At 60.5% G+C, this 18991-nt stretch overlaps 1 protein-coding gene across 7 annotated transcripts in view; it reads right to left on the bottom strand.

The window, feature by feature from the left end:
- The window catches only part of ANO1 (anoctamin 1), a 139199-nt gene that overhangs the window by 62170 nt on the left and 58038 nt on the right, over nucleotides 1–18991 (bottom strand). For all 7 annotated transcript variants that reach the window (XM_045893076.3, XM_064576049.1, XM_064576050.1 and 4 more), the window contains exons 2-3: nucleotides 17247–17419; nucleotides 9107–9439 (exon numbers count right to left, since the gene is read on the bottom strand). In XM_045893076.3, coding sequence (XP_045749032.2) covers nucleotides 9107–9439; nucleotides 17247–17419 — 506 coding nt within the window. The remainder of the gene's footprint in view (nucleotides 1–9106; nucleotides 9440–17246; nucleotides 17420–18991) is intronic.

Genomic DNA, 18991 nt, shown 5'->3' on the forward strand with positions numbered 1-18991 from the left:
CAGCCACCTCTGCCACCACGTGGCCTCTCCCCTGTAGCTCTCTGTTTCAAATCTCTCTCTCCTTTCTCTTCTAAGGACACCTGGCATTGGATTGAGGGCCCACCTTAAATCCCAGGTGATCTCACCCAGAGATCCTTGACTTACACCTGCAAAGACCCTTCTTCCAAATAAGGTCACACCTGCAGGTGCCAGGCGGACACAGCTTTGGGCACCACTGTGCTCGCCCTGAATCTGCAGCTCAGAGCCCCGCAGGGCTTTGTGCAGGGAGCCTATCTACACAGTGAGAGAAGCTTCCAAGAAGCATGAGCCCAGGATCTGGGGCCTGAAGCTGCCTCCGAGGAACGAGCCAGGACCAGGGCGTTCAGTGCAGAGACCCAATGGGCGATGGCTCAGAAGTGGGCTGGTGCGGGGCAGACTGCGGGGAGCCTGGAGTCCTGGCATGGCCCAGGGCTGGGCACACAGCACACAGGCTTGTGGACAGACATATGCCAGTGAGAGCTGGAGGACCCAGCCCGGGGGGTGGGGGGGTGGGAGAGGGGAGCCCAGATCCTCCTGCTGCCCTCCATGGGCGGGTCCGGTAGGCACCACATAAAACCTTGAGATCTGGTGGCCTGAGTCGGCACCCTGTCCCATCCCTGTGTGTCTCTGGCAAGTAACTCGACCTCTCTGAGCCCATTCCCTCATCTGCAAATCTGTGCAGTATAAGACTTGCTTCGTAGTCAGGGGAGGCCCTGGTGCTCTTAGTATCCCTGCCCAGCCCCCGGCTGGCAGGAAGGGTCTGCTCCGGACCACATCTCCTTGGCCACCGGGCAGCTGAGGCCACGCCAGCTTATGTGCATGGTCACCCTTGGCCAACAAGCTCGAGGCTGCCTCCCCAGCTTGGGGAAGCCCCAGAGGGCAGCAGGATCTGAGAGGCGGCAGCGTCCCGGCCCAGGAGACAACCGGGCGTGGGGCCGATCTCATGGGGCGCCCTGGAGTAGGGAGAAGTGACTGTCGAGAGCCCATGCACAGCAGAGCCTGTCTTTCCCCCTTCCAGACCCAGGTCTATTTCTGGGCACTGCTCACCCACACACAAAGACCTAAAATATATTCTTCCCAGTCCCATGGAGATTTCTCTTGCCGGTGGTCACGGAGCTGGTGCCTGTGGCCGGCCTGCCTGGGAAAACACGCTCCTCTGTTTACGTGAGCAACGAGGTCTCTCCCAGAAAACATCTGGCGGGATTTGGGAAAGGGGTCGTGGGACCAGTTCGGGAAAAACACATACGGGATGTTCTTAAATGTGGTGCCCGGCCTGACCGCAGCCGCCCCCAGCGGAAAGGAAGCGAGAGACGGCCATATCCCCCTTTCCCCCGCCAGGCACCCAGAGCCACAAGTCTGGCCCCGACTCTGGGCTTCCTGATGTGGAATTACCTGGGAGGCCATAGACCCGCCAGGGTGAAGGCCGGGAGCGCCAGGCCGGACAGGGGCAGGGGCAGGGCCCCCGGGCACACACTGGACGGGCAGCGTGCTCACCTGGCCAGGCGCTCTCCCGGCGCAGATGGAGTGTGTTTAAGCCTCCATTCTGAGCCCAACTCACAAAAACCGTGGCCCAGCCAGAACTGTTTCTGGCATTTTCCTTTAAGAAGGAAGTCACAAAGGAAGCAAACATAACATCCCCACAGGGGGTTCATAGTAGCTGAGCGCCCCTGGGGCTCCCCCCAACATCCCCACGGCCACCCGTGGGCCTGGACATCCCGAGTCCGTGGGCTGGACCACGTGCGTCCGCCGTCTGGCCACGGCCCCCTGTGGCGGCTGAGGCGCGGGCTGGGGATCGCTGGAAGGTTCGCATCAGTGAGGACCACCCGTGGGCCGTTTCTGCTTGCCCTTGGCTCCCCGGAGAGCTCCGCCTCCTCAGCCCCGCGGGCCCACAGGCCGCTTCACGCCCCGGGCACCTCTCGGACTGCCACGTGGGCCTGACTGAGGGAGTTGGGGTGCCCAGGTTGACGCCGCCCCCAGGGAGGCCTCCACAGCCGTGCCCTTGGAATGTCAGGGCTGCCCTGTGGGAGGGTTCGTGTTCTCGGCACCGATCTCTTGGCTTCTATCACTCAGCCGTGGTCACATCCTGCACTGGGACAACCATGCCTCGTACATGCTCGTGGTGCTGCCGCCAGGGGCAAGGCTCAGGTGAGCTGGGGACCCAACCGAGGCTGCCTCTGCGGGAGGCCCAGAAGGTGTGCAAGGACCGGGAGGGGACATCTGTAGAGGACTCAGATCTACCCCCCGCCCCCGTGAGAAACGATACAGGACGCAGGACAGAAAACAAAAGAAAATAAATATCACAGCCTCAAAGGAGCTCCAGAGGGAAGAGCAGGGCGCTGCTGGGCTCAGAACTGTGACCAAGGTGGGGCTGCTCCCAGGCAGCCCCAGGCCCACCCCCGTGGAGCTGGACCCCCCAGACACCCCCAGAAAGGGCCCTCCTCCTCCACACACGGGCAACTGCTGCCGAGTAGCAGGACAAGGGGGAGGGAGGAGAGGGAGCGGGCAGAAGTCACCCTGAAGGGTCCTGGCCTCCAAACTCCTCAGCCCCAGTGGGTCCGGGGACCTCAGCCTGTGACCTTGGTTCAAGGTGGTTCCAGCTATAATATGCCCTCAGATGTGTGACGGACGCAAGCCCCAAGCCTCTCCAGATGAGGGCACCTTCCTCCCAGGCCTCGGCGCCCCCCCCCCCCCCGCCCCCGGGCAGGGCAAGGCAGCAGGGCCAGGCCCAGCAGAAGGAGAGCCAGCACAAGGGGCCCCCTCAGCCTGGGGACTCACAAACCAGTGATGCTTACCTTGTTTAAAGAAATAAACGTCAGGACAGAAAGGTCCTGCAAAGGACAGGAAGCCACTAACAAAATGACACAGCCAATTTGGAAAGGGACCAAACAGAACTTCCCAGAAATAAAGAAGTGTCGTAAGGAGCATTAAACACCCAACGAGTGTGTTCGAAGCTCCTCCGCCCCTCCGAGGGAAGGGGCCGCGGATGCTGGCAAGGTTCGCCCTGGGGGCCCCCCAGGAAGGAACAAATCTGGCCCGAGCTGTAGCTGCAGCATTTGCTGACCTCTGTGACCTCCGTGGTTCACTCTGCCAAGCCACCAAAGGGTTAACAGCCAGCTGGCAGAGGTCTCAAGGAGCCAAAAGAGCCCACCTGGGCACGCCACAGGCCTGGGGACACGGGAGGACGTCAGAACTGCAACCTGGGCGCCAAAGCTTTTACCCCCAAACCCTAGCACCCAAGGGGAGCCGTGTGATGGTCTCTGGGGGCTTTAAAGATGTGGCTTTGAAAAGAATGTCCAGGGGTGCCTGGGTGGCTCACTCGTTGAGCGTCTGCCTTCGGCTTGGGTCATGATCCCAGGATCCTGGGACTGAGCCCCGCATCGGGCTTCCTGCTCGGCGGGAGGCCTGCTTCTCCCTCTCCCACTCCCCCTGCTTGTGTTCCCTCTCTTGCTATGTCTCTCTGTGTCAAATAAATAAAATCTTAAAAAAAAAAAAAAGTGTCCAGAATTCACTTTAAAAATGTGCGTCCGCAAAACCAAGACAAGCCCAAAGGAAGCCAGGCAGCGTATATAAAAGCCTCAACAGAACATGCATAAGGCAGAAGACCTTTAAGGCCAAAGAAATGAATGTGTAATGGTGAAATTATGAACGGAGAAATCATAGCTTCAGGACTAGACTAGGGGCCCTAACATCCCACTGTGCAAAAGGCCCAGTGGCCCAGGGGGCTGGTTCACACCACAGGCTTCAGGGCAAAGAACATGAGGCAGGACCACCCCTGCTGGGCCCTGTGGCCCTGGTCTCCTTGCTCGACCTCTCAGAGCCTCAGGCCCTTTCTTTCCACCTGTAAAGGGGGTCTCGTTCCTGGACCGCCTTCTCACAGCAGGGATAGGGAGCCCACACAGCATGGGGTAGGGGTTTGCTTCCAAGCCCACAGGTCCCCCGGGTCATCTGCCATCATTTGTTTTCACACATGGGGATGTCAGGACTGGACCTCAGGTTTCTCAAGTCGAGGACCTCCACCCACAATGTCCCGGGGCGGTGAGGAAGTCTGCCCCCAGCCCCTCCAATGCTGAGGGCCGTGTCTGTTGCCAGTTAGCCAAACTCCAGAGCCACCTCGGGCCCCTGCCTTGGACACCTGCTGGAATCTGTAGGAAACCCGGCCCCTCTCTCTCCTGTGCCCCTGGTAACACTCCCCACCACCTGCCACGGTCACCTGGCGTCCGCGTGGTGCACGAGGGGTCTCCACGTACTGAGGGACCCTGCCGTGCCCAGATTTGCCATCTGATTCCCGTCCGGCAGGAGGGAAGCTGGGAAAAGCAGCCTGAACCCAAGGGCTGCGGGCAAGGAGGTGTTCACTTCCTCAGCGTTGGCCCAGCACCCCCAGGGGAGAGAAGTACCATCACCTCCTCCATTTCACAGGTGGGAAAACCGAGGCCCAGAGAGGGGAAGCCACCTGCTCCCAGGCTGTCCCTCCAGGAAGTGGCCGAGCGGGTCTGAAGCGCATGGGGGCTCGGAGGCCGGCCTCACGGCCCCGCTGTGCTCCCCGAAGCCTGGTCTGGAAACAAAAGCCGCTCCCCTTCGCTGGCGTTTGAAAAGCAACATCCACGCTAACGAAGATGGGAAACACTTGCTGCCCGAGGCCCCCGCCAGCTCCGGGGCAGGAATGCGGAGAAACGTCAGCGGGCCAGCCTGGGTGCAGGGGTGAGCCCCGAGCGGCACCATGAAAGCAAACAGACTTGACAGGGTCCCAGCATCCGGAGCCTCAACAGTTCTGCCAAAGCCGGGGCCAAGTTCAACCTCGGGGCAGGGTGGGCCCCGGCCACCCCGGCACACACAGCCGGGACTCTGGTGTGTGGCCTTCTCAGCAGTTACCCACGGACATAAATAACGTCCAGCCAAGGCTTTGAGGCCAGACTTGAAAAATGCTGGTTTCAGTTGCAAGGAAACATGCTCTCTCCCTTCTAATGGGAAGCCCGGAAGCTGACCCCACGGCTGTCAGAGGGACGGACAGAGAGACGCTCTCCTCCCTTCCTGCCACTTCCCGTCATGCCGTCCTGGGGTCTCTGACACGGGACTCCTCTTGGGCCCTCATGCGTGAGATGGACGTTTAGGGCTGCCCCCTGGATGGAGGCCCTGAAGCCTGTCTTGACACCCAAGGTCTTTCTCTTCGGGGAGTCTGGGAAGCAGTTTTCAAACTCGGCTCCTTTGAGCCCACGGTGCCTGGGGAGGGGGAGGATGGGGGACCCACGGTCCAGGCTCAACTTCTGTCTGTCTGTACCCGGGGGTTATGAGTGAGAGTGTGTCTTCCCTCTTCTGTGGGCTCTTGGCCCAGTCTCTGTCTGGGGCTACCTCTGGGGTACCCAGCAGTGGATCAGGGCTTGCGTGGACACTGGCGGGCCCATCTCTGCGGATGCTTCTGCTGGCTCATGGGGGAAGAGGCCTGCACGTTCCTCGCCTCTCCAAGGATGGTCCAGGCTCAGCAGCCACCACACACCCAGGGAGCTGGTTAGGAACACAGCTCAGGCCCAGGCCAGGCCCGCTGAGTCAGAGCCTGCACTCTGACAGGACCCCCTGTGGGTTCCTGGGCACATCCGGGCCCTGCAGTGGGGCAGCCTGCCCAAGGCTGGAGCTCACCCTCAAGGCCACCTGCGCTGATGTGGCCCCCACCACAAGTCACCGCCGCACCTCAGCGGGCACCTCCAGGGGCCCCTGCGTGAGCCCCCCCAGTCCTGATAGAACCACTCCAGTGCACTCTCAGCTGCTGTGGGGGGGGTGAATGGGGTTCCCCCCAAAGAGACTTCCATGTCCCAACCCCAGAACCTCAGAACGGGACCTTATTTGGATTTTGCAGGTGTAACCACATTAAGATGTGGTCACACGGGAGGAGGGCAGGCCCTAAGTCCAACGTCTGGTGTCCTTGCAGGAAGAGAAGAGACGCAGAAGGACATGCAGAAGGACATACAGAAGGTGGCTGCTTGGAGGCAGAGGCAGAGGGTGGAGGGGCACCTGGGGCCCCCCAGAAGCTGAAAGAGGCAGGAAGAACCTGCCCAAAAACCTTCAGAGGGAGCCCAGCCCTGTGGAGATCTGGAATTTGGACTTCTGACGTCCGGAACTGTGTGAGACCCCATTGGGTTGCTTTAAGCCCCTGACCTGGGCTCACTTGCTACGGCTGCCCCAGGGGCACTGCCCATTTGGTGTCATGAGAGCCGGCCTGCCCGTGCCCTCAGTCCGGAGGGTCTTCCGTGGGTCCTCGCAGGACATCTTCACAATAAACCTCCAGACTCGGGTCAAAGGCAAGCACACAGACGCCCCGTCTGCGCGGGGCTGGCGGCCCGCTCTGCCCAGGAACAGCACAGCCTGGCGTACCCACTGGCCTCTCGAGGGGCAAAGGCAGGTGACCTCTGCGCGCCGGCGGCCTGCGGGCAGCTTCCTGGTCATGGCCGCAGAAGGCTGGGCCAGCAGAGTTCAAGAGGGCCCCCCCCCAGGAGCGATCTTGCCTCCCAGGGACATCCGGCAGTATCTGGGAGCATTTCTGGTAATCGTGACCCTGGGGTGCTACTGGGAAGGGCTGCTGCTGAATTTCCAACAGCAATGGCGCCAGGGCAGAGAAGCCCCGCTTTCAAGACCGATTCTCCACCTTCATCTGGCGTCGGCGTATCTGATGGAAGGCGTGGATCTTTCTCCCCAGGAAAGTGCACATAAGCCCTTGGCTCCTCGTAATCAGAGCACGCCTCCGGGAATGATTCATTAGCCAGGGCCTCTCTCTCCGAAATAAAGGCGACAGCCACGAGCTGTTAATCATGCTGGCAGTGGTCCGTGCTCACCCCTCGAAGGCCGCCTCTGAACCAGGTTCTGGTCCTGCCTGTGTCTTGGAGGGCGGGGAGAGCACCAGGCAGCAGCAGACGGAGGGTTTTTCCAACAGCCTTGGGCCTTGTTCATGTCAGATGAAAGCTCGGGAATTACAGGGCCCTCGGAAAGCAGTTTCGGACGCGAGAGACTCCAGCGGGCGCGGCTCAGCCCCGGCTTCAGCCACCTTGGAAACTGGAGCCGTGCACCGTACCGCTTTCGTTTTTAAAACGGCCCCAATCAGTTGCTGGAGAGCCAAACTATCAATGAAATTCTTGGGTCACTTATTGGGAAAACTGGATGTTCTTTGGTGACAGTAACCACTGTCTCTATGTTTGTTGGCTTTTTATTTCAAAGTCATGATTGAGAAGATGGAGGTTCAAGAAAGGTATGTGGGATGTTGTAGTTGGTTGGACTTGGAAAGGCTCCTTTCTCTCTCCCCCTCTGCAGGAACCGTAATATATGATTTGATGTTAACAACGCCCCAGGAGAATCTGCCACGTTAAGTACCTTGCCCTTTACTCACGATCACCCAGTGACGTAAATACTACGGTTATCTTCGTGTTATAGAAGGGGAAACTGAGGCCTGAGCTGCCAACAAGTCTCAGAGGGACAGGCAGAGGCTCTGGGACCTGTCCAGGGCCAGTGTGAATTCCCAGACTTTGGGGGGCCTTCTGAGCACAGGGCTCTGAAGCTGTCGTGGGAAAAGAATGAGGGGAGCAGAGAGTGCATCCCTCAGGGAGCGGACCAGGCAGGTGCAGACCACAGCCCAAGCTCACAGCTCTGCATGAGGGCGCCGCAGCCTCTCCCGACTCTGACAGAGCCTGTCTCTTCCTCCAGCTATAAACTGTCAACAGTTGGGGCAGAGTCTGAATAGTGACCCAGTGTTTGCACAAAAAGCAGGGGGCTGGCAGGGCGGAACCATGCCCTAAGTCAGAGACCTGCCTGCTCCCCTCTCCCTAGGGGCCAAGTGTCAGGTCACAGAAAACCCTGAAGGACCCACACATGTGTGTGGGAGAGACCCTGCAGGCTCACCGGGACCTGCCTTGTCATCGACGCTCGCACACCCTCACACCCCGACGGGGACCACTCCTGCTGCAGAAATCCACATCTGCCAGGTAGCCGAGCCTCGGAAGGACAAGGCCACCCAGAGAAATACTCCGCGTGCATCACAAGACCCCTCGGCCGCTAGGTCCGCAGAGAAAGAGGCCCCACTGAGCAGTTCTGGGTGCGTTCAGGGCCGGTACTATCAACGTGGCATGAAAACGAGCTCACACCAGCTCCTTCATCGACGAGCCTGCTGGCCGAAGCACCCCAAGGGCATCCTTATCACTGGACCCAAAGTGTTCATTATTTAAGGGCATGGAGGTTCTCAACGATGAAACGGCAAACTGAAACCAGATTTTACTTTAAACACCCGCAGTTGGCTCAGGGCTCCCCCAGCAGCCTGCTGACCCTCTTACTGTGGTGTAGAGACTCCCTGATTCTTGGTTAGTCCGCACAGGGGCACTGTGGCGGGCTATGGGCGTGTCCTGCGACGGTCACGGCAGGAAGCCCCGCCCCCGCCCTCGTGCACAGAGAGGTTAAGGAGCGGAGCACACCGCAAGCCTGCTGACAGGTTGAGAGAAGCACCCCCTGTCCCAAGGGCTGCCCAGGTCCCCTTGCCACCACCGCTGCCTTCCCTCCCGCCGCCCGGGCGGCACTGTGCACCAGTGAGTCAGGCCTTTACTCTCCCCAGAAAACCTTCCTTCGAAAGATTCTCAGGCTTTGCCAGGGACAGGCGCTCCTGAACACAGTGTGATGGTCAGGGGATTTCAGAGCAGCAGGGCCTCCCAGGGATCAACCCAGACCAACCGCCCCACTTGACAGATTGAGAAACTGAGGCCCCGAGAAGGGCCAAGGTCAGCCACCAAGAGGACTCCCAGGAGGGAGGGGCACGTCTTCCCAGGAAAGGAACGACCAGAGCAGGAAGTGCCGTGACCCTGGAGGTCATTGCCGAGAAGGCCTTAACCTCCTCCAGAGCAGATGTCGTTGGGGGGGCAGGCGCTGGTTTGGGGCTCCCCCAAACCCCAAACCTTAATAAGCGATTGCTACCAACTCAACAGGAGCAGCCTCTCCATCAGCCGTTCTCAGAGCACCAGCTAAAGCCAGAAGGGCCCCTCCCCACACCAGCTTCTGGAAACGGTGGTGCGGGGCCCGGCGGGTGTGCCCACCCCACAAGCCCATAAGATGCAGGGATAGTTACGTCCTCGTCTCGCTCCAGCTCCAGGCCGGACTCCAGGAGGTTCCCCTCGTACTCCTCCCTGCGGAATCGCTTGTCGTCCTCGTGGTAGTCCATCAGGGGCTCGGGGCCACCTGCCGCCCCCACGCTCCCCTTGCCCGGCAGGAGCTGGTCCTGCCTGGCACCGCGGGCAGCCAGGGCAGCATCGCTGTGCTGCACTCTCCGGGCCAGGGTCCTGCTGCCCGAGGGCCTCTTGGGATGGTACACCAGGATGTAGTCCACCTTGCGCCTGCCATCCCGGAAGTAGAGGCCGTGCTTGCACTCGGCGTCGGGGTCCACGGACAGCGAGTTCAGCAACTGTGGTGGGAAAGACAAATCACTGGCCGTCAGGCCATCACGGCCAGGCCTGTGGAGGGGAGCAGGGTCCAAACTGGACAGCTTCCTCCACCCGCCCTGCCCGCCTTCAGTAAAGCTGTGCAGCGTGCCCACCCCGTGCGAGCACCGTCCCGGGCTGGGACAGCCGTGCACACAGCGGCCCTGTCTTTGTGGAGCTGACATTTGGAGAAGGACACATGCGCCATAATCACACGTGGAGGCCAAGCTGGAGCCTCACTGCTCAGAAGGGCCCCCGGTTCTATGGAGCTAGATCAGGCTTGCTGGGAAGGACCAGGCTGCTTGCAAAGGCAATGGGAAAAGCTGCAAGGCCACCCCTCTCCCCACTCCCAGAAGTGCTCGTTACTCACTCCCACAGGGTCCCGGGCAGTGCAGAGCTGAGCTCAGGTTCTGCACCTGCAAATCTCAACCTTCAATGGCCAGAATGCATGGCAACGTCATATCAAAATGGCCACGGGCCCACAATGGCCCTCACCTGGCCTGGCTCCAGCTCAGCCACTAGCTAGCTGCCTGTTAGTTTGGGTTCCCCCAAAAGCAGCCCCTGAGTTGAGCATTTGGGTTCAGTGGCTTACCTGAGAGGTGGTCTCAGGGACCAGAGGGGGGGGGGGGGACAGGCACAGAGGGAGGGGCCGACAGAGGGTCACTGCCTTGGGCAACTGGGCTCCAACCTGCTGGTGCCCAGAGGGTGAGGAAGCTGGGTGGTTATCCACCCACACCTGGGTGTTAATTCCCTGCCCTGCACGTGGCCTCCACCTGCTCCTGCACCAGAGGGTGCCCTGGGGGGTGGGCCGAGAGATAGGGGCAGGGCGCGGGTTTCCTTCTCTGCCTAGGGGGCTTGGCGGGGGGCCAGTGAGATAGAAATCTGGGCCTGCGCATGAAAAACTGGGACCTCTGCGCAGTTGCAATCACGCATGGCTGCTGGTAACGCTAAACCCGAATTTCTAGAACTCCTGTGGGATTTTGCTGGTTACCGAGGGCAGAGAGGTTAATCGGCAAGCTGGTCTTCAGCAATAAGAGAAAATAAATAACATCATGCTGGAAGTATTCTAACCAGCAACTCCACACCACCGACGGCCCTCGGAGCCGAGCCTCACGTCCTGCCCCTGATCCCCTGGCTTCCGCCCCACTCCTGCTATCAGTCCTAGAGACGCACTGTCATCCGAGAATGAGGCCCTCCCCTACGGAGCATAAGGCCGGCCTGTGGCTAAAGGCAGGCCCTGAGCCCCACGGCTGGGGGACAGAGTTGTGCCTGGAAGGTCTCCCCACAGGGTCGCCTGGAGCCCTGGGATGGCTGCCCCCAGTGCGAGGGGCTCCACAGCACTGTACGCATGGTCGGGAGAACAGCAGGGGTCCCTCACTCCAGGGCTGGTGGTCTAGGTTAGGCCCAAGGTGCAACAAGGACAACTGGGGGGGGGGGCCCATGTGATCAGGTGTCCTTCCAAATGTCCGGCTCAGGGGCAGGGGAAGAGAGGAGAGGGAAAGAGGAGAAGCGGGGGGATGCCTGCCACGTGGCATCTGCCCAGGGAAGGAGGGATAGGGGCGTCTGGACAGGGCCTTTGTGGGGTCTGGATTCCTTCACCCCTGGTGGGGGCGGGGGAGTCGCTCCCCTGAATCTCAGTCTCCCTGGTTGGCCCCAGGACGCTCACAGCCTGACAGGGCACGGCCAGCACCTGGAGCTGGCAGGCGGCTGGATGTAAGCCATCCACGCCCACCCACGGTACCACGGAACCCAGTGCCGCTCTGGTGGTCTTCACGGGACCCCGCAGTGTAGGTGCTCCCCTGGCCCACTCTTACAGGTGTCCGTCCAGAGACTCTGGGTGTGTAGGGTGGGGGAAGGGGAGAAGGGAGGCCCAGCCCAGGACAGCGTCCACAGAAGACCCCAGTGTCTTTTGCGGGGTCATGCTGCAGGAGAGGTGGGAAAGAGTGGTTCTCCTGTTTGTCAGGGAGGACACAGAGGCTCAATGAGGCGAGGTGGGTTACAGCACGGTTGGGAGGCTGAGCCCAGCCCTGAGTCCTGTCTGCACACTCAGGGCACTGCCCACCCCCCACAGTAACAGGGACATGGGTAACACTCTTGCTCAGCATGGGGCATGTCCTCTTACTGAGTCCTGACCCTGTGAGGGGGCATGATGGGTAGGTCTACTTGACCCGGAGAGAGTGGGGCTCACATGTGTGAAGCAGTCAGCCCGTGCTACCAGGGCTAAATCCCCTCCGGCCAACCCCCAAGAGCCCTCTCCAATGCTCGTGCCCAAGGACACAGCTAGGGGGAGTCCTGCCCCAACCATTCCCGGAACCAGGAGGTAAGGTCACAGTGGAGGGGACGTGTGGGGCAGTGGGCGGCCTCAGATAAGTCTGGGCTTGGTCCCGCTCCAGCTAGGAGGCCTGGGAGAGATTCTCTACCTGCTCTGGTCCTCGCCATCCGCCTCTGCAAGATGGGAGGGCAATGTAAGCTGCCCCTCTGGTGGCCAGGACGACTGACTGAGCCACAGGACGCCGTATGGGGTGGATGCTCCCTCTAACTTGTAGGACCGGCCCCTGGGTGCCACACTGTGCCCCCTGCCCTCAATCCCAGCGCCAACAAGCGCTGGTTCTCAATGCCACGGGAAGGTCAGGGAAGGGGGAGCCGCAGTTTCCCTCCTCCGGGGGGCGGGGGGCAGTGGGCAGGAAACCCAGACCCGCGGCCGCATGTGGAAGACACTGCGGGCGCTCAGGGAAAGCAGCTGCTGCCGGGCAGGGCAAGGGCTTGGGAGGCGGCCAGACAAGGCGGACGCATGGTCTCCGGGCGGGCAGGGTCTCCGGGCAAGAGCACACCTGCTTCCTGGGCACCCAGGCTCCCAGTGCCTCTGCGAGGGGCTCATCCCTGTTTCCGAATGGGGACCTTCCATCATCCGAGCGGGGCCAGGCGTCCGTGCATAGCTCCTGCCTGTACTACCTTCCCCAGCTTCCTCTCCCCACTGCCCCGGGGCTACCTGGAGTCAGGACATCCCCGTCCCTGCTCCTTGACTTTGCGCACGCTGCGCTCCCCACCTGCACGCCCTGCCTCCCTTCTCTGTGCTTTGTGATCCTACCTAGCTTCCCAGGCAGGGGACAGATCCTGCCTCCTCAGTGCTCTGGAGGTCCCTGCCCCCTCCGGCCAGTGCAGGTTGCTTGGGCCGGGGCCGCCTTGAAGACATCTATTCACAAGCTCTTCACTCACAGGGGCCCCTGAACAGGGTGGTGGGGACCCCGAAGCTGGGCCAGCAACTGCCCCTAACACACCTCCATCTAGAATCTGCTATATACACACACACACACGGAGGGCTTGGTCCTGGTGGAGGCCCCATACAGGCCCATGGTTGGCTGGAATAATGGCTGATATTGAACAAAGCGGACAAAAACCCCCTAGCGAGAGGGAAGGAAATTCAGAGTGAGCCCATCAGGTCAGAGAGCAGGGAAATTACTCTGGGGGACAGCCAAAAACCCTCCACCATCATGAGACAGGAAAAGGTTGCCAGATTCAAAACTGAACAATGACCACCTGCCTGCTGGGGCCCGATCAAGAGCCTTCGGGGCCTGACAGCCTGGGGGAGAGCAGACATATCCCCTAAACATCTCCCTCCCCCCGGGGGCACGGTGGTGGCCCAGAGGCCTCATCCACAATGACTGTCCTTCCATCTGCATTAAGAGCAGCTGTGGCATCCCAGGTGCACAGTATAATCTCCTGATCCTTCTGGAGCCCTCCGTGTAACGTGAGGGTCAGGGGGAATAACCGGACCTCCCCCGTTCAACGTGATTTCCCTCCTAGGGTTATTGGAGTATAAAACATGCTCTGTATGTAAAGAGTTTACAACAGGGCCTGGCATGTGGTGAACCCCCAAGAGAAGTGTGCTCTAACTGGGAATTGAGATGAGCACAAATAAAGAACTAAAAGGGAGGACGATCTCCTGGTCAAAGTGGACCACAAGTGAAAGAGGGTGGCAGTGCAGGATCCAGATTGTTAAGTGACCAAGGGAGTTGGATGCGCTTCTGGGGCCAGCAGGAGGCAGCAGAAAGCTCTGGCGCCCTGCTGTGAGAGTCCCACATTTCCCTCCCTGGCCTGGCTCTGTCCCTGATTTGTTCTGTGCTTCTGGACAAGGTGCTTCACTGTTTGGGTCTTAGTTTTATAAAATGGGGGCGATCCTATCTAAGGGTAAGGGATTAGCAACCTTTAAACAGAAAGATTGGGGTCCCTTTCTACCACACTGTACACGAGCAAGGCAGAGCCCAGGGTCTGGAGAGTGAATCTGAGCTGGGTTTCGGGGGAGCCAGAGAGGTAGTCTCCGTGGTGGCCATGTGTCTCTCTGGGGCCCTTCCATTGAGCAGTGGAGTGGGTGCTTTTTTTGTGCAGGACGGGACAAAGAGATAAAGATTTAACCTGCAGCAGGAAGGATATGGGTTAGACTCTGTGTATAACCTTCCAGTTCAAAAGCTTGAAAAAAGCTTCAAAATGTTCTCCGTTCCGTATCCTTAAGAAAGGGGCAGGTGGCCCCTCAGCCCACCTTTTCTGAAGGCAGGGGACCTCTCGTTCGTCTTTCTGATGTGGCTATGGAATGAATGAATGAATGCATGTAGGCACACATGAATGACAGAAGCTTGGGTTCTGCATGGTTCCTGGCAGGGGCCACCAGATCAAGGATACCGGGGCCTAGGCCCAGCCCGGCCAGCAACTTAAACACAACGCTCCCCAGCTCTGAGCCTCAGCTGTTCTATCTGTAAGGTGGGGGACAAAAACATCTCCTCGACCTGAGTCACAGAAGTCTTGAGTGGACACGATTCATGAGAGATCTGGAAGTATTTTGAGGATCATCCGGAGTGTTTGGCGGGACATGCTCCCAGAAGGAGCTTCCCTGAGGACGACGGGAAATATGGTAGAAGAAAAAAGGCTTCCTGAGGTCACGCCGGAGGGCGTCAGGGGACAGAGGTCCGCTCCACAGCGGGACCGCCCCCCACGCCACAGGCAGCGAGAGGGTAGTCTACGTCGGGTCCACATCTGCCTCTCCAGGCTCCCTTCCCCAGCTCTGAGAGGGGAGGGGAAGGAACCCCGTGTCCACACCGTGGATGCTGGACTGGGACCAGCACTTGTCTCTCTGGCTTCTTGCTTGGAACCAGAGCTCCGGGAGCTGAAGTCACACGTTTGTGTGAAATAGCCAAAGCCAGGACAAGTCTAAACGATCATGCTCAGAGAATCTGCTACATTCCCTTGTTCCTAATATGGGGAAAATGAAATCAGGAACCTGCAACATTTCTTTGGGTTCGGGGACTCTTTGAATACACTTTGGAACTTTACTCTCATTTCCCCAATCTTAAAATCAAATCACTGGCACTACAAATCAATGTAGGATCCTCGGGCACACCGCACAACCTATAAACAGGCCATCCCCCCTTGCCAATAAACAGAGAGGTGCTCTTCCTTTGCAGGCAGGCCGAAGCCAACACCCGGTACTCCTCTCTGGGGTGTCTGAACTTGTTGGGGCATATGGGTCAGGGCCACTGACAACCATCAGGAAGAAAGTAGAAACTCCCAAAGATAAACACAAAGAAAACTCAGTGAAATAAATTGCATTCAACCTGGCCCCTGGCTTTTGAAGTCATTTCTTGCACCCTGTTGTGCAGAAACCATGAGATGATTTTTACCCTTAAACTTGGTAATGACAGGTCGAGAAGAGGCCCCGGGGCGCTGGCTGGCAAGTGCAATCCCTGCCTGGGATTGGGACTTCCGGTGGCCAACTTAAACTCCACCGACACCACAGGGGCACCTACGGACGCCTGTCTGGGAACTCCTTGAAACGCAGCCACGCCCTCTGGCCTGCATAGAGCCGCCTTCACCAGGTGACTCAGGGTAATGACTGAGCAACAATCATTGGCTTGAGCTGTGCTGGGGATGCCCTGGGAGGCTGTCTCTATCATGCTGCCTGCCCTGCAGCCCCCCCACCCCCCCGCTCCTAGAGCTGCTGCTTCCTGTCTGCCTGGCAGGACACTGCTTGGCCACCTGTCCTCCCTGCGGTCAGTGCCCCCGATTCACAGCCCCCCAAACCTGCCCACAGTAAGAGCTGTGTGCAAAATAAGTCAACAGTCTCATCGGGGCTTGTCTATGTGTTTCCAGACCATGGAGACCTCAAACGGAGGGCCAAGTCTTTGCAGACTTCGTGGCCCTTGCCAGGGGTTGGGGAAGACAGAGTTTCTGGATCCACATAAGCAACAGGTTCCTGAACTACAAGTCCAGACACCATTGATAAGGGCTCCAGTCTTTATTTTGGGTCTACCCCGTCATCATGTCGAATGCCATCTACCTCTGGAATGTCCACTCCTTGTCACTGTCTCTCGCACCTTCTAACTGGTGTCCCCACGTTTCCCCCTCTGGGTCTTCCCAGGTGAGATTTCTTTGTCTGAGAGGCCCCGCCCAACCCCCTTTACGGATATAACCAGCTTCTTCTCCTCCAGGATGTCCGTTCCTCTGCAGGCTGCCCATGGCCCCCTGCTTCTGTGTCTTGGCCCTGCTAGCTCTCCACCCAGCGGGTGGGTGGCTCCCCTCTTGGCTTCAGTGGCCTCACTGGCAGAAACAGCACGGACCCTACAGAGTTGTGAAAATTAAGTGAGCTAATCCTCAGCCGCAGGCCGGCTGCTACAGAAGTGTCCCTCTGCCGTTGTCCCGGGCCCCCTTCCATCAGCACCTCCTCCAGCCCCAGATGGGCACGCTCCCCTGTCTCGTTCGCTGTGGGTTCCCGCAGCCTGGCCCACAGCAGGCACACAGTGTTGGCTGACATGATGGCTCTGAGCTTCGAAGGCCAACGGCATTGATCACAGGCAGGCACCCCTTTCAATCCACACTGGTTCCCAATGCCCCCCCCCCCCCCCGCATCTCTGTGCGAGCTCGGCAGCAGAAGGGGTGCAGGGCCTGAGGGTCTCTGCCTTCCCTGGAACACAGCTAGCCACCAGGCCAGGATCCCATCCCACAGGCACCTCCCCAAAGCCCGGGCTCTCCAGTCCTGAGGCTGCAGAGGCAGGCCTGGATCCTGGCGAGGTCAGAGCAAAGAAACAAGTCCAGGACCTCAGGCAGCTGCTGTGCGGGAAGGAGGCGGGGGAGAAAGGAGAGTCTGTTCTCTGGTCCAGACTGAGCACCTTGGGGTCCCCTCTGCTTCCCCCAGGGGCCCTTCTCAGCCCTTCCCTCCTGGGGCAAACTGTTCTCACTTTAAGCCAAATCCCTCACTGGCCAGGCCTGCCCGCCAAGGATCCCTCTGCCCTCTGGATCTGGCCCCGCAGAGAATGGTGGGGGTAGCAGACCCCGCACAGGGGTCCCCAACCACGTGGCCAGCTGGCACTCGCTTCCCCCTGCACCAGGCGCAGGCGCCGGCAGGGAACTGGACCTGCGCAGAAACAAGTCTGGACCCACCGGCGTCCCCCAGCTCCCCGGGGCGCTGAGCGCTCCCCTGCGGGACACGGAGTTCCCGGGAACTCCGTGCTCCCGGGCAGGTGAGGCAGTCGCCGGAGCGTCCAACCCCACCAGGGCGCAGAGGCTGCCAACCTCTCGCGGATCCCCCCCCACCCCGCTGCCCCGAGCCCCACGGAAAGGGGGCGTCCCAGCCGGGGCCCAGCCGGGGCACGCTCGGGCTCCTGCCCCCAGGGACGGCGGCGCCTCGTCCGCGGGTGGGCGCTCCCCACGCGCCCCGAGCCCCGCGAGCCCCCGCCCCAACCTCCCTGCGCGCACGCGGCGCAGGTGAGCGGCCTCCCTCCCGGCGCGGCCGCCCGCACTCACCGTGCCCTCGGACGGCAGGTAGCCGATGTCCTCGATGGCGCAGATGTTGATGATGTGGACGCTGCGGTCCTCGGCCGGGAGCGTCGAGTACTTGTCGTTGACCCTCATCGCGGCCGCCTGGGCGCCGGGCCGGCCGGGCGGCGCGCCCTCCGCATCCACGGCCGCGGCGGCCTCTGCGGGCGGACCGGGCGGCGTTGGCGCGCTCGCAGGGGGCCGGGCCTCCCGCCCCGCCCGCCGCCCGCCCGCCCGGCCCGCGCCCCGCGCCCCGCGGCCGCCCCCCTGCGGCCCCGGGCGGCCGGCGCCGCTGCGCGCGGGGGCAGGGGCGGCGGCCGCGCGCTCAGACTTTGCGAAGAAATTTGAACGCGGGAAGAAAGCGCTCCTTGCCTGCGGCCCCTCCAGGTTTTCTTTGTATCCGCGAAAGTGCCCCTTGGGGTTTTTGAGGGTGGCCAAGGTTGCATCCCAGGGAGAAAACTTCCGACAGCCCCCACCTTTAATAAAAGTCTCCAAACGTCGCACTTCGTGTCAGGTCACCTTGCAGGGGAGGGAGCCCTCGGAGGTTGGCGTGGGAATGCTCTCTCTGCCCCTTCCTCCTCGCCCTGGGGGACTTCTGCGGCCACTCAGACCTGACCTCCTCCAGGGAGCCTCCCCTGCTTCCTGAGGGCCCACCCTCTCCAGTTGGCCCTGCTCCCTCTGTGGCTCCCCCATGTACGCGTCTCTCTGAGCCCCCATTTATGGAAGCTTCCTCTCCCGTGACCAGGCTCGTGGGCCTCACTGTGCAGAGGGGCACAAGGAAGGGGCCTGGGGTTCATGCAGAGCTGCCTGCACTCCTCCTGGGTCGCTCTACTCCCTCCCTGAGGGAGGGACGGTGACTTGGATTGCTTTCATCCCTAAGGAGCAGGGACCTGGCCCATGGGAGGTGCTCCCCAGGACAGGTTTTTAATCCACCATCCCCGCAGGAGGATGACACAAGTCTCCAGGGGCAGCCATGCCCAGGTGTAGCCCCCAGGGGCCACCCTGGCAACTCTGCCCAGTGGGAATAAAGTCTCCTTTTCCTCTGCCTCCATACATCTTGTTGGGTCTTCGGGGTGTGCACTGAAAGCCACCTCCTCCAGGCAGTCATCCTGGATTGCCCCTCACTCAAGCACTTCAGCCCTTGACCACAGAGCTTCCTTTACCCATTTTGCACTGGGTTCATACACTCGATGCCCAATGGCTGCTTGTCAAACGGCCACTGAGGAACATTCCGGGCCTACAGGAGCGATCATAAAGCAGACAGGATGGGGGCGGGGGAGATGGGGTGGGGTCTGGCTCCAGCTCTGGCACCTTCCAGCCCTGTGACCTGGGCCAGGCGTCCTTAGCCTCACAGAGCCTGCGTCTCCTTCCGTGAACGTCAGTGTGCGTGAAGCTGGGGCTCAGCAGCTGGCACGGGGGAGGCTGGGCGGTGGGGACCACTGTTCCTGCTACTGTCATCTTGTCATTGTCGTGACCTTCCCTTCTCCTCACCCCCATTTAGGCTCAAGTTTGTGAACCTCTTGAACTTTGAGAGGGGTAGTAAGATCAGACTGTCCTGGGGTAAGCCTTGCCAGTGGGCGCTGAGTGGCCCTCAAGGACCCTTTGTCTGCATCTTGGACGGCGAGCGCAGGTTTGGACAAGTGTGCCAGGCCGGCTAAGTCCTCACCACAAACAGCCCTCCCTGGCCTCTGCCACGCCGAGGCCAGTTTGAGCTTTCCAGGCTGGGAAGAATC

Source organism: Mirounga angustirostris, unplaced genomic scaffold, assembly GCF_029215605.1.
Source record: "Mirounga angustirostris isolate CCGP_5_RB_7025 unplaced genomic scaffold, mMirAng1.0.hap1 SCAF_13, whole genome shotgun sequence".
NCBI lineage: Eukaryota > Metazoa > Chordata > Mammalia > Carnivora > Phocidae > Mirounga > Mirounga angustirostris.